This window comes from Triticum urartu, unplaced genomic scaffold (assembly GCF_003073215.2).
Source record: "Triticum urartu cultivar G1812 unplaced genomic scaffold, Tu2.1 TuUngrouped_contig_5741, whole genome shotgun sequence".
NCBI lineage: Eukaryota > Viridiplantae > Streptophyta > Magnoliopsida > Poales > Poaceae > Triticum > Triticum urartu.
The window spans coordinates 1-13,909 of NW_024116441.1; the positions used below are offsets into that span (position 1 = coordinate 1).

At 39.2% G+C, this 13,909-nt stretch overlaps 2 protein-coding genes and 1 non-coding gene across 3 annotated transcripts; 2 read left to right on the top strand and 1 right to left on the bottom strand.

The window, feature by feature from the left end:
* Positions 1-341: 341 nt before the first annotated feature.
* On the top strand, positions 342-422 carry TRNAL-CAG. Its single transcript has one exon. It is a non-coding gene; the product is annotated as a tRNA-Leu (tRNA).
* Positions 423-1,313: 891 nt separating this feature from the next.
* Positions 1,314-3,373, top strand: LOC125529642 (ATP synthase subunit beta, chloroplastic). Its single transcript, XM_048694065.1, has one exon. The coding sequence runs from the start codon at positions 1,759-1,761 to the stop codon at positions 3,253-3,255; it is 1,497 nt and encodes a 498-aa protein (XP_048550022.1). The 5' UTR covers positions 1,314-1,758; the 3' UTR covers positions 3,256-3,373.
* Positions 3,374-8,771: 5,398 nt separating this feature from the next.
* LOC125529643 (60S ribosomal protein L34) lies at positions 8,772-10,462 on the bottom strand. Its single transcript, XM_048694066.1, has 4 exons — positions 10,295-10,462; positions 10,102-10,181; positions 9,162-9,271; positions 8,772-9,073 (listed from the first exon to the last, which is right to left on the bottom strand). Exons 1-4 carry the CDS (start codon positions 10,371-10,373, stop codon positions 8,983-8,985), a joined length of 360 nt encoding a protein of 119 aa, XP_048550023.1. The 5' UTR covers positions 10,374-10,462; the 3' UTR covers positions 8,772-8,982.
* Between the last annotated feature and the right edge of the window lie 3,447 nt (positions 10,463-13,909).

A 13,909-nucleotide genomic window follows, 5' to 3' on the forward strand; every position in this document is an offset into this window, starting at 1 on the left:
GCGTGGAGGCATCGAGACGGCGGAGGGCAGAGACGGCGTGGGGTGGGGATGCAACCGGAGTGAGGGCGCGTGGTTGAGCGCGCGCTGTCGCCGCCTCGGCGGTGAACTTCTGCGCTTGAATTTTTCACGCCGATGGGAGTGTCTGTCCCGTACTACGGCTTGCTAGTGTCTATGTGATGTTGCACAAAAACATGCAAGTCTAGCCTACTTTAGGGTGCTGGATTTGAAATTCTCAAGAAATCTACTCTAGATCCAAGATGTTAGTGCTTGCTGCTAATAAGAATGGTAGCCCTCATTGCTGCTTGCAAATGTTTAGCTTGATTGCAGACAAGAGGCATCAAGTCAAGATGGCCGAGTTGGTCTAAGGCGCCAGTTTCAGGTACTGGTCCGAAAGGGCGTGGGTTCAAATCCCACTCTTGACATACAGTTTTCATATTTTTTAGTGTCCATGTACCAGTAGAAGAATGCTGCCAAGATATCAGTATCCTTAGTTTCATACTCTGGGGTGTGTAAGTCAATTTATAATCTTTAACACCAGCTTGAAATCCAACACCTGCTTTAGTTTCTGTTTGTGGTGACATAAGTCCCTCCCTATAACTCTTGAATTAAGAATTCTCACAATAACAGGGTCTACTCGATGTTAATTAGGCGTAAATGAAACTTTAGCAAAAATCTCGTAAAACAAAAAGGATATTCAATTAATATAATATCAACTCATTAAAGAAAATTGAGGGCATGCTTAGGTTAATGAATATGTTTCATTCATATATAATGCGTACACCCTGTGTATGTTCTATCCTATAGGAATTCCAATATAAGAACTCGATAGGAATTGAGTTGTTGTTATGGTAAGTTAACACGGTTCGTTATTAAACCATGGATTTGATTTACCAAATCCATAATTATTGTATACTCTTTGATAGATATAGCGCAACCCAAATTAATTCCTAATCCTTATTTTACAAGTTCTTAATAGTTCTCTTTTCTTATTTTGAATGCAAATACCTAACTAAATACTAATAAAATTCTTTGTTGACAGCAATCTATGCTTCACAGTAGTATATATTTTGTATATCGAAGTCCTAGATAGGAAAGTAGAGTAGGCACAGATCCTCCACAAAAGGCAAAATGTATATGAAAAAAAAGATTGATTGAACTTTCCAATGGACTCATTCCATGAGTAAACGATTGAATGGGATTCGCTTGGGCAACGAAATCAAGTCCTGGTCCCCTTTTCTCTCTTATTGAATTAACTAATTCATTTCCTTTTTACTTTTTGATTTACCAAATCCATAATTATTGTATACTCTTTGATAGATATAGCGCAACCCAAATTAATTCCTAATCCTTATTTTACAAGTTCTTAATAGTTCTCTTTTCTTATTTTGAATGCAAATACCTAACTAAATACTAATAAAATTCTTTGTTGACAGCAATCTATGCTTCACAGTAGTATATATTTTGTATATCGAAGTCCTAGATAGGAAAGTAGAGTAGGCACAGATCCTCCACAAAAGGCAAAATGTATATGAAAAAAAAGATTGATTGAACTTTCCAATGGACTCATTCCATGAGTAAACGATTGAATGGGATTCGCTTGGGCAACGAAATCAAGTCCTGGTCCCCTTTTCTCTCTTATTGAATTAACTAATTCATTTCCTTTTTACTTTTGGATTTTTTTTGATTTGATTTGGCATTATTCAACAATAAAAAAAGAAAAATTTCGACAAATTCCTTTTTTTTAATTATGTGATAATTATGAGAACCAATCCTACTACTTCTCCTCCCGGGGTTTCCACAATTGAAGAAAAAAGTACAGGTCGTATCGATCAAATTATTGGACCCGTGCTGGATGTCACTTTTCCCCCAGGCAAGTTACCTTATATTTATAACGCTTTGGTAGTCCAGAGTAGAGACACTGCCGATAAGCAAATTAATGTGACTTGTGAGGTACAACAATTATTAGGAAATAATCGAGTTAGAGCTGTAGCTATGAGTGCTACGGACGGGTTGATGAGAGGAATGGAAGTGATTGACACGGGAGCTCCTCTCAGTGTTCCGGTCGGTGGAGCTACTCTCGGACGAATTTTCAACGTTCTTGGGGAGCCTGTTGACAATTTGGGTCCTGTAGATAGTAGTGCAACGTTCCCTATTCATAGATCTGCGCCTGCCTTTATCGAGTTAGATACGAAATTATCCATCTTTGAAACAGGTATTAAGGTCGTCGATCTTTTAGCTCCTTATCGACGTGGAGGAAAAATAGGACTATTTGGGGGGGCTGGAGTAGGTAAAACAGTACTGATCATGGAATTAATCAATAACATTGCTAAAGCTCATGGGGGCGTATCCGTATTCGGTGGAGTAGGGGAACGGACTCGTGAAGGAAATGATCTTTATATGGAAATGAAGGAATCCGGAGTAATTAATGAAAAAAATATTGAGGAATCAAAGGTAGCTCTAGTCTATGGCCAAATGAATGAACCACCGGGAGCTCGTATGAGAGTTGGTTTAACTGCCCTAACTATGGCGGAATATTTCCGAGATGTTAATAAGCAAGACGTGCTTTTATTTATCGATAATATCTTTCGTTTTGTTCAAGCAGGATCAGAGGTATCCGCTTTATTAGGGAGAATGCCCTCCGCAGTGGGTTATCAACCTACTCTTAGTACAGAAATGGGTTCTTTGCAAGAAAGAATTGCTTCTACTAAAAAGGGATCTATAACTTCGATTCAAGCAGTTTATGTACCTGCAGACGATTTGACCGACCCTGCCCCTGCCACAACATTTGCACATTTGGATGCTACTACCGTACTTTCCAGAGGATTAGCTTCCAAGGGTATTTATCCAGCAGTAGATCCTTTAGATTCAACCTCGACTATGTTACAGCCTCGGATCGTTGGCAACGAACATTATGAAACTGCGCAAAGAGTTAAGGAAACTTTACAACGTTACAAAGAACTTCAGGACATTATCGCAATTCTTGGCTTGGATGAATTATCGGAAGAGGATCGTTTAACTGTAGCAAGAGCAAGAAAAATTGAGCGTTTCTTATCACAACCGTTCTTTGTGGCAGAAGTTTTTACTGGTTCTCCAGGAAAGTATGTTGCTCTTGCGGAAACTATTAGGGGATTTCAACTAATCCTTTCCGGAGAATTAGACGGCCTACCTGAACAGGCTTTTTATTTGGTGGGTAACATCGATGAAGCTAGCACGAAAGCTATAACCTTAGAAGAGGAGAACAAATCGAAGAAATGAAATTAAATCTTTATGTACTGACTCCTAAGCGAATTATTTGGGATTGTGAAGTGAAAGAAATCATTTTATCCACTAATAGTGGCCAAATTGGCGTATTACCAAACCACGCCCCCATTAACACAGCAGTAGATATGGGTCCTTTGAGAATACGCCTCCTCAACGACCAATGGTTAACAGCGATTCTGTGGAGCGGTTTTGCGAGAATAGTTAATAATGAGATCATCATTTTAGGAAATGATGCGGAACTGGGTAGTGATATTGATCCGGAAGAAGCTCAAAAGGCACTTGAAATAGCCGAAGCTAACTTGAGTAAAGCTGAGGGTACGAAAGATTTGGTTGAAGCGAAGCTCGCTCTCAGACGAGCTAGGATACGAATCGAGGCTGTCAATTGGATTCCCCCATCCAATTGAAGACAATCCAGTGGTTTATAGTTGATACAAAGAAAAAGGGAAGAGGGGTAGAAAAAGTTATTAGATAGCGAAGCGAAGTAAGTCCAATGCTATCTAGTAATTTTTCTACCTACTGACCTACTATTGGTTTTGACCCAAGGCCCCCCGCCGTATGAAAGACATCTTCATCTCTTTTTTTTAAGCTTTTGAAAGCTAATTATATATGCCCTTTCTCATCCTAGTTTTATCTATTGTAATCTTAGAGTTCTCTTTTCACAATCCAGTCTTCGAAAATTCGTAACATATCTTTCTAAAAATGCTAGTACATATTTTTCTGAAGATTTTTTTTTTAAGTTGGATATAAGTTAATGCAACTTCCACATGTACATCTTCATCTCTTTTTTTTAAGCTTTTGAAAGCTAATTATATATGCCCTTTCTCATCCTAGTTTTATCTATTGTAATCTTAGAGTTCTCTTTTCACAATCCAGTCTTCGAAAATTCGTAACATATCTTTCTAAAAATGCTAGTACATATTTTTCTGAAGATTTTTTTTTTAAGTTGGATATAAGTTAATGCAACTTCCACATGTACATCTTCATCTCTTTTTTTTAAGCTTTTGAAAGCTAATTATATATGCCCTTTCTCATCCTAGTTTTATCTATTGTAATCTTAGAGTTCTCTTTTCACAATCCAGTCTTCGAAAATTCGTAACATATCTTTCTAAAAATGCTAGTACATATTTTTCTGAAGATTTTTTTTTTAAGTTGGATATAAGTTAATGCAACTTCCACATGTACATCTTCATCTCTTTTTTTTAAGCTTTTGAAAGCTAATTATATATGCCCTTTCTCATCCTAGTTTTATCTATTGTAATCTTAGAGTTCTCTTTTCACAATCCAGTCTTCGAAAATTCGTAACATATCTTTCTAAAAATGCTAGTACATATTTTTCTGAAGATTTTTTTTTTAAGTTGGATATAAGTTAATGCAACTTCCACATGTACATCTTCATCTCTTTTTTTTAAGCTTTTGAAAGCTAATTATATATGCCCTTTCTCATCCTAGTTTTATCTATTGTAATCTTAGAGTTCTCTTTTCACAATCCAGTCTTCGAAAATTCGTAACATATCTTTCTAAAAATGCTAGTACATATTTTTCTGAAGATTTTTTTTTTAAGTTGGATATAAGTTAATGCAACTTCCACATGTACATCTTCATCTCTTTTTTTTAAGCTTTTGAAAGCTAATTATATATGCCCTTTCTCATCCTAGTTTTATCTATTGTAATCTTAGAGTTCTCTTTTCACAATCCAGTCTTCGAAAATTCGTAACATATCTTTCTAAAAATGCTAGTACATATTTTTCTGAAGATTTTTTTTTTAAGTTGGATATAAGTTAATGCAACTTCCACATGTACATCTTCATCTCTTTTTTTTAAGCTTTTGAAAGCTAATTATATATGCCCTTTCTCATCCTAGTTTTATCTATTGTAATCTTAGAGTTCTCTTTTCACAATCCAGTCTTCGAAAATTCGTAACATATCTTTCTAAAAATGCTAGTACATATTTTTCTGAAGATTTTTTTTTTAAGTTGGATATAAGTTAATGCAACTTCCACATGTACATCTTCATCTCTTTTTTTTAAGCTTTTGAAAGCTAATTATATATGCCCTTTCTCATCCTAGTTTTATCTATTGTAATCTTAGAGTTCTCTTTTCACAATCCAGTCTTCGAAAATTCGTAACATATCTTTCTAAAAATGCTAGTACATATTTTTCTGAAGATTTTTTTTTTAAGTTGGATATAAGTTAATGCAACTTCCACATGTACATCTTCATCTCTTTTTTTTAAGCTTTTGAAAGCTAATTATATATGCCCTTTCTCATCCTAGTTTTATCTATTGTAATCTTAGAGTTCTCTTTTCACAATCCAGTCTTCGAAAATTCGTAACATATCTTTCTAAAAATGCTAGTACATATTTTTCTGAAGCTTTTTTTTTAAGTTGGATATAAGTTAATGCAACTTCCACATGTACATCTTCATCTCTTTTTTTTAAGCTTTTGAAAGCTAATTATATATGCCCTTTCTCATCCTAGTTTTATCTATTGTAATCTTAGAGTTCTCTTTTCACAATCCAGTCTTCGAAAATTCGTAACATATCTTTCTAAAAATGCTAGTACATATTTTTCTGAAGCTTTTTTTTTAAGTTGGATATAAGTTAATGCAACTTCCACATGTACATCTTCATCTCTTTTTTTTAAGCTTTTGAAAGCTAATTATATATGCCCTTTCTCATCCTAGTTTTATCTATTGTAATCTTAGAGTTCTCTTTTCACAATCCAGTCTTCGAAAATTCGTAACATATCTTTCTAAAAATGCTAGTACATATTTTTCTGAAGCTTTTTTTTTAAGTTGGATATAAGTTAATGCAACTTCCACATGTACATCTTCATCTCAATGAGAGCTACTGATAGCTAAATACTCGTGTGTTGCAATAAAAATATTTTAACTGTCTAATCAATAATACTAGCTAAATACTCATGTATTGCAATGGAAGCAACTTTATTCTGGTGGTTCAACGTAGGAAATTTTTGGTTCAGTTGAGATAGAGATATGTTGTGAGGAGGCGAAGGTAAAGAAAGATATGATGTGATTGAGATTTTGTACATACAACTATGTGAGTTGATTTTATTGTTCGCTTGCAAGTGATTTCCTGCTGTTGGTGATTTATTTGATTGTTGTTGATTACGTTAACAGTAGAGATTAATTTGGTATTGTGGTTGTTGGTTTTTCTATAAACTTGGCCAAACATTACCATGAGACAATTGAGACGAAGGGAGTAATTCCAAGTGTGTAGTGCAGATTAGAACTTTCTCATGTACGACTTCATATCCATCAGAGTTATTTCTTTCAACTTCTAGAATAAAGTAGGAGTATTTTCTAAATTCTAATCACAGTTCAAGCTATTGCAAGCTAAGCGTCCTCTGGTCATATTCCATCCACTTCCTGCCATAATTCACAAGTTGATAAGCAAAGGACAAGTTGAATTTCACAAACTAGTAAAGGCGGAAGGGATGCAAGCAGATCGCATCTACATTGTCCGCGACAGGCTGTTGCTTTAATAATTGTGAAGTTCTAATTATACACTTGCGGGCGTGACACCTTGTGTCTAATTATACACTGTCCGCCTGCATCCCTAGCAAATGGCGGAAGAAATAAACAGGCAGGGTAATGCTAATTTGAAGATCAACCAGCGATTACCTTGCCTTGATTGAAAAAACAACTTTCCAGATGATTTTTTTTTTTGGAAAAAAAAACAAAATCAGTGTTCTGAGTCTTAAAACAATCATTTTGCATGAAGAGCAGGAATCACATCACAAATAAGCCTTGGGAGGACAAAACATCACACAAGTATCTTTGCACAGCATAAGATCAACAATTTAACCGTTTTCCCTGGAGAAATTCCACAGATGGCCAGCTAAGATGATAAAATCAGCTGATCATGCAAAGATTAATCTATTGTAGAGCCCATGCAAGCGCACACATTTTTGTAAACTAATTACGTTGGGATAAAGAGATTGCATTTGAATTCCTTCCAAATAAAAAAAATCCCAATTGGAGGGGTAAAAAAGTGGTGTCCAAATGGCAAACAAGTAGATTAAAACGAAGTACTATGTATCTTTGACCCAATGCCTCAACAACTACAACATGCACTCTACAAGTAGCATATGGGTGTCCTTGGAATCAAATAGAACAAACTCCAGTTTTTTTTTTTTTTTGCGGCAAGAGACTTTATTTCTCATATTATCGTCATACCGTTTACAAGATGATGAGAAACAAATTCAGTAATACAGTATAATAAGAATCCCAAAGGCTGGAAGATATAAATCTAAAAGAGTGTTTCGCGAACTCATCAGCAGCTTGATTAGCATCGCGGCAACGGTGCATATAAGTAGATCTCCGGAGCTCCATCGCCATTTGGTTGCACTCTATTATGACTGTAACATTCGGGCCCAAGTACTCGTCCATCAGTTGCACAGAGTTCACTGCAAAACTACAGCCAGACTCGATCTCTATACTGTTGCACCCCATGTTAGCCGCCAAGAACATACCATTCTCAATTGCTATCAATTCCACAGAATCGACAGAGCTAACATGTGGTAGGAACCAAGTTGTTGCTTCTATAAAACCACCTTTATTATCTCGGATAACTATACCAGCAGCGCCCGCATGTGTCTCTATATGAAATGAAGCTTCGGCGTTCACCTATATCTTCGGCCACGGCCTTTTGAATCATTTCCAACATGCCAAAATGTAACCAGACCTCCTTTGCTCGCCTACATTTGAAAAGACAATGCTGGACATCTTCCACACCAACCAAGCAGATTGGACATTGTGGTGAATCCAGGATATGGCGCCCAGTTATAGAACCCCAAAACAAGGAAGCACTCCAGGAAGAATTTTCCACGCAAAGTACTTTATCTTTCCTGGAATCCAAAGGCCCCAAATGTTCGTCTCCAGTTTATTAAGGGACTCTTTGAATCGTAGGATTTCCCAAATGCATGAATAGGAAAAATGTGGGATTGGATTGACATGTCATCTTGTGAATGGATGGTAAATTTCCTATGAAATCTAGTGCAAATGAATCCTACAGAAAATTCCTACGGTTTACAATCCTACGAATCAAACAACCCACATAGAAAAAAATCCTAAGGATTAGAATCCTTTAAAATTCCTTTGAGAATCCTTTGAATCAAAGAAGCCCAAACGTTTTGCCTATCTCATTAGAATGCGGGGATTGAGTGAATGGAACTCTGTATCTAATATGGAGTTTCCCACCAATTTCATGGAGGCGACCAAGCCACGCCCAACCAAACCACCCTGGGACCATAATCGACCCAGAGTATCCTACTAGAACAAATGCACTATTCACCAGAACCTTCCAGCCTTTGCAAACAAAAATGTTGATTTGAAAATTTACAGGCATGGTAAAACAATCTAGTGGTTCAATGGATGAAGTTTCTCAAGTGTACTTTTCTGATCCAAGGAGCAGGGCAGCAAGGAAATGAGAGTGAGGAACAGAAAAATTGTTATAGATCAATAACCACGAATGCAATGTGAAACCAAATTAACATAAGTAGATTCAACATGCATTCAGAAATGAAACTGCAAATGGGTATCAAATGTTTCACAATCTCTGATGTCACGGCGGCAGAAGGATTTCAAGTACTCTAAAACATTTAGCTAGAAGGGACTAAACCATTGATCATAACCACCAACAAAAATATTTTCCTTGTTTACAGAACACCATCGCACTTCGCACTTCTGTTTCAAACAGATTACTTTGAGGTCGTCTTGTCCTTGGTCTTCTGTATTTTCAACACCTTCTTCACGATCTTCTGCTCCTCAACCAAGAAAGCGCGGATGATCCTGAAGGAGAACATGAATCCAATGAGACTACATAAAGGATAGGTTTGAGGTAATGACATTAGATGGTTGTAAGGCAAAGTTTGCTCACCTTTCCCTCACTGCAGTTCCAGAGAGCACTCCACCATAGGGACGGTTCACAGTCCTGCGGTTCCTAGACAACCTTGATCTTTTGTATTCAGTAGGCCTGAGGTGGGGAATCTGGAAATGGAAGTATCAGATCATGAGCCATCATGTTGCAATATTCTTCAACCAAAAGGCAAAAATTCAAACACAAATGTCCTCTCAACTTAAAACAAGCATGACAGAAGAATCTCATTTCACTAATAAAAACAAGCTGAGTGAGCAAATGGAGTTGTTGAAATCACAAAAGGACCAAATGAGCTGTGACATTCATTCCCGTTATGAGAGTTTGCTTTGCTGGTAGTAAAATCATGCATAACTACCAATCTGATTGTATAATACAATCAACACTACTGAGCAACCAAGTGTTTAAACACACATTACTGATCTAAAAATTTATTATAGTCTAAAGGCACCACTAGAAACTAATAAGAATGATTGAGCCAACAAAATAAATACTTGAACTATTGTTGAAATGCAGCATTGCTACTCTGCACAACCAGCTGTCCACGTACACCATCGTACCAACTGTCGGACAACCAACTCTTAATTTGATACCCATGCACTACCACAAACCACCAAAAGGAATAACTAATTAGGAATGATATGAGGAAACGGTCTAAACATAAATCTGATGCCCGATAAGGTCAAATCGGCATCTACCAATTGTGCATCTCACCACAATCTAGTCGGTAATTTGTGTGGTAAAAGCCTAAAAGATACTCTAAAAGCTGATAACCATACATGTGTAAGATGGAGATAAACCACATTTACCACATATAAATAATACCCAAGCACAAGAATCCAATTCATCCACCATACAAACAGAGATATCGAATACCCCTATCATGGCAAAGCGAAACAATCAAGAATTTCATATAGATGCAAAAGGCAAAGCGGCAACTCACCCCCTGGATCTTCTTCCCGGTCACAGGGCACTTGGGGCCGCTCGCCCTCTTCTTGGTGTACTGGTACACGAGCTTACCACCTGCGGCACACAAGGAACAAAACCGACCGATTTCAGCGAAGATCTTGGCACGAACAAATCAGAAGCCACCAAAGAAATTCGTCTGGAGAAGGGGAGGAGGAGGGGATCCAGACCTGGGGTCTTGACGACCCGCGTCTGGTTGGACTTGGTGGCATAGCTGTGCCTCTTCCGGTAGGTCAGACGCTGCACCATGTTTCCGTCGTCTCCGCCGCCGGCAGTAGGGGGCTTGGGCAAAGAGTGGGGGGAGAGAGAGGAGGGCGAGCGCGTGGCGGCTGTGACGGGTATAAATGGCCTCCCGCCGTCGCCGTGACCTAGCACCGACGGCTAGGATTTGCTTGATGGGGTAAATGGGCCAGACGTTCAATTGGGCCGTATGGGCTGTCTTGTGAAGGCTTATGTTGCCAGTCCAGTTAGTCAACGGCCTAGAGGCTCACGCAATAGCAAGGCCCCCTCGCTAAGAAAAAACCAAAGAACGCAAATAGCAGGGCCCTGTCGAAAGAAAAAACTTTAGCCGGCTATTATATTGGCTCTCCTGAAAAAAAAGGCTAATATTTTGGCTAGCTAACATTATGGTTATTTTGATTGTAATTCTTACTTTGTAATTTTTTGAATCTTTGATTCAAATCAACGTACATGTAATGGTTGTGAGTATGAATAAAATTACATATGTCCCCCAAAAAAGCTTTTGATTGAGTTTGCCACTGAGTTGATCAACACCGACAAAAAATATGTAGAATGGGCAAAGAGCCATTGACATGAAAAAAAGAACCATAAGCACAAACACCATGTTTTGTCATAAAAATGTAGAGACATTTACACGTATGCCCCTAACTCAAACCCACTACTCAGATTTGCCCCCCATTTGTAAGCATGCTCAAATTTGCCTCTCTGCCGTCAATTTCACTTGTAAAGATGCCCGTTTGTGTCGTTTTCGTTCAGTCAAGGTTGTTTGATCACTAACTGGCCGTTTCTTTGACATTTTTGCCCCTCCGTCCTTACATGTGGGCCCAAACATATCGATTCACTATATCTCTCTCATTCTCTCACTCGACCCGCACGCTCGCATCCTCTCCCGCAGATCGCCTCGCTGGGTAACCCTAACCCTAGCGCGTTCGATCCACGACAAGCAAAGCTCTAGATCTATGGTGGCCGTGGTGGATATTTGGCGTATCTGACTCCATTTGTGTGATGTGCTGCGAATAGGACGCAACCGTTGCGGATGGAGGGCGACAGTGGTTGCGGCGGCGGCCAACAAGGGAGCACAGTGCTAGGGATGGATACTCCGGTGGGTAAGTGACATGGTTTCAAATCTGACGCATGTTTTTTGTTATGCTTAGTTCTTGTAGTTGGATTTGTTGGTTACTGCGTTTGTAATGCTCATTTCGTTCAGTTATTTTTCTGTTTTTTCATGGTTATTCATAGGGTGGATCTTGGGGGAAATATTTGTCTGGAATATAGAACGCAAACAACACTTCTAGTTCTTGCTGGTACAAAAGCAGGCCAAACAGGCTTCTCATTTCCTTTGGTTGTGGACAACGGGTTGAATTTTGACCAATTTAGATCTCTCATTTGTGCTAAATTCCCCTAGGTAATACATGATGCAGTCGAATTCAGGTACTGGGACATTGATACTGTTGTTTGGGTCCCAGTCCATTGTGATGATGAGCTAGCAAAAATGTTTAGAGCGCATGTTTGTGTCCCAGTCAAATTAGAAATGAATGACATACAAAGAAAAGGAGGACATGCAGAGAGCATAGGAAGAATATCACAATCTACTAGTTCTAGAGGTAGGAGCAGTCAATCCAAAAATAGAAAAACAATCGCTAATAGTTCACAGCCTTAGTGCAGTCATGACAGAGTTAGAGATGCGGGAGAGAGCACTATGCATGTACCAGAAACACCAAGATAATAAGAGCCTAGTCATGCAGATCCTACTAATAGCAGAGAATCTACTGACCCAAATATTGAGAGGGACCTCTTGACGACTAGCCTGCAAATGATGAGGATGAAAGGCTTTTCCCATACACTGGTACGCGTCGGTGCTATACAAACGGTTTTTAACCCCTTTCCGTGACGGCATTTGAAACCGTCACCAAGTGAGTGTGAGCGATAGGGGGTCCTTCCCACACGACCCAGAAATCGTCGGGGATAGGATACAGGCTGGGGCCAAATAAGCTCGTGTGCGATCGGGCGAGGCATCGAAACACAATCATTTCTGTTCGTATGTACATCCCACACGGTGAATCCTAGAAAAACATTTCCGTTCGTATGTATATCACACACGGTCATTGCAAGAAATACGTTTTCGTTTTATGTACATCCCACACAGTCAATCAAGGGAAAACGTTTCCGTTCGTATGTGCATCTCACACAGTTTTATGTATACGCTCGTGTGTGAAAGGTGTAACTATCACACACGCGCTGCCTTGATTAACTGTTTGCTTTTATGAACTACATCACACACGATTTGATGTAGAAAACTGTGTGACATTGGGCTATCCATCACAAGCGCTTTTACTGCCAGAACCGTTTGTAAAGTTTCATGACCGTCTGTTCTCTTTTTACATCGCACACACTGTTTTCTTTCTAACCGTGTGCACATTATTTTATTAGCTCATGTATACTTTTATTTTTGCATGTAATTTATTATTCGAATTAGAAATTTTAAAATATGAAACGTGCAATTCAAATTCTCAGCATAATGGTTCAACAACGAATCCATAAATAAAATTGCCAGTACAATATGTTTAGTAATTATAGGATTATGCAACAATTAACTATGATGAACCATAATATTTAAAGGCGGTAAAGGTGAAGAGAGAAGTGTAAATCATTTTGACTGCTGACGGTGTTGAAGAAGCGGAATGTCCATAATGTGCCTTCCTGCATGCCGTAGGCACGAACCACTTTTGTCCAACCCCTTTGTGATGCCCCGAGACCGTTGCGCCAGGTGTCTTCCAGTTATTCGTTGTCCTTGCCATGTCATTCGCTTGCGTGTTGCATCTTTGTCATGTCATCATGTGCATTGCATCATCATGTTTTCAAAACTTGCATTCGTTCGGGTTCACCCAGTCCGTTTTGAGCCCAGACACACTTGCACGCGCCCGCGACACGTCCGAAATATTATTTTATAAGTGGCCGGAAAAATGTTCTCGAAATGGGTTGAAACTTGGCATGCGGTGTTTTTATGTTGTCAGTAGGTCGCCTGCCAAATTTCATCGCATTCGGAGTCCGTTTGACGCCCCAACGGATTACTATAGCGGCAGTATAGCCGGTCTAACGTCGGACGTTTTCGGTCTTCGAAAACAGTTGCCGGGCCTCTCTCTCTTCTCTTCTCTCAGCGCGAGCCCTTCTGCACAGCCCACAAGTTCCAACCGACCCCTCACGTGCATGTCCGAAACTTCCCCGGACGCGACCCAGACAATCGCCACTGTTGGATCCGGATCATCCCCAACGTCTACAAAACGTCTCTGTTTTGTTAATTGCACTCCATAGCTATTTATTCGCGAACGTCCGATTGCGATCGGAGGAACGAGGTAGCCCCTAACCTAACTTGTGATGTATATATACTCCACTCCAAGTCTTTCTGGACAAACCCTAAAATATAGGGACTTGTCCCGTCAAGCCGCCGCCATCCACCTCGGGATCCCTCCGAATCCATTTCCACCAACCGAAGCCGCCTCCTCCTTCCTCGTTTTCCCACTCAAGCCAACCGGCGGCCCCCCTGC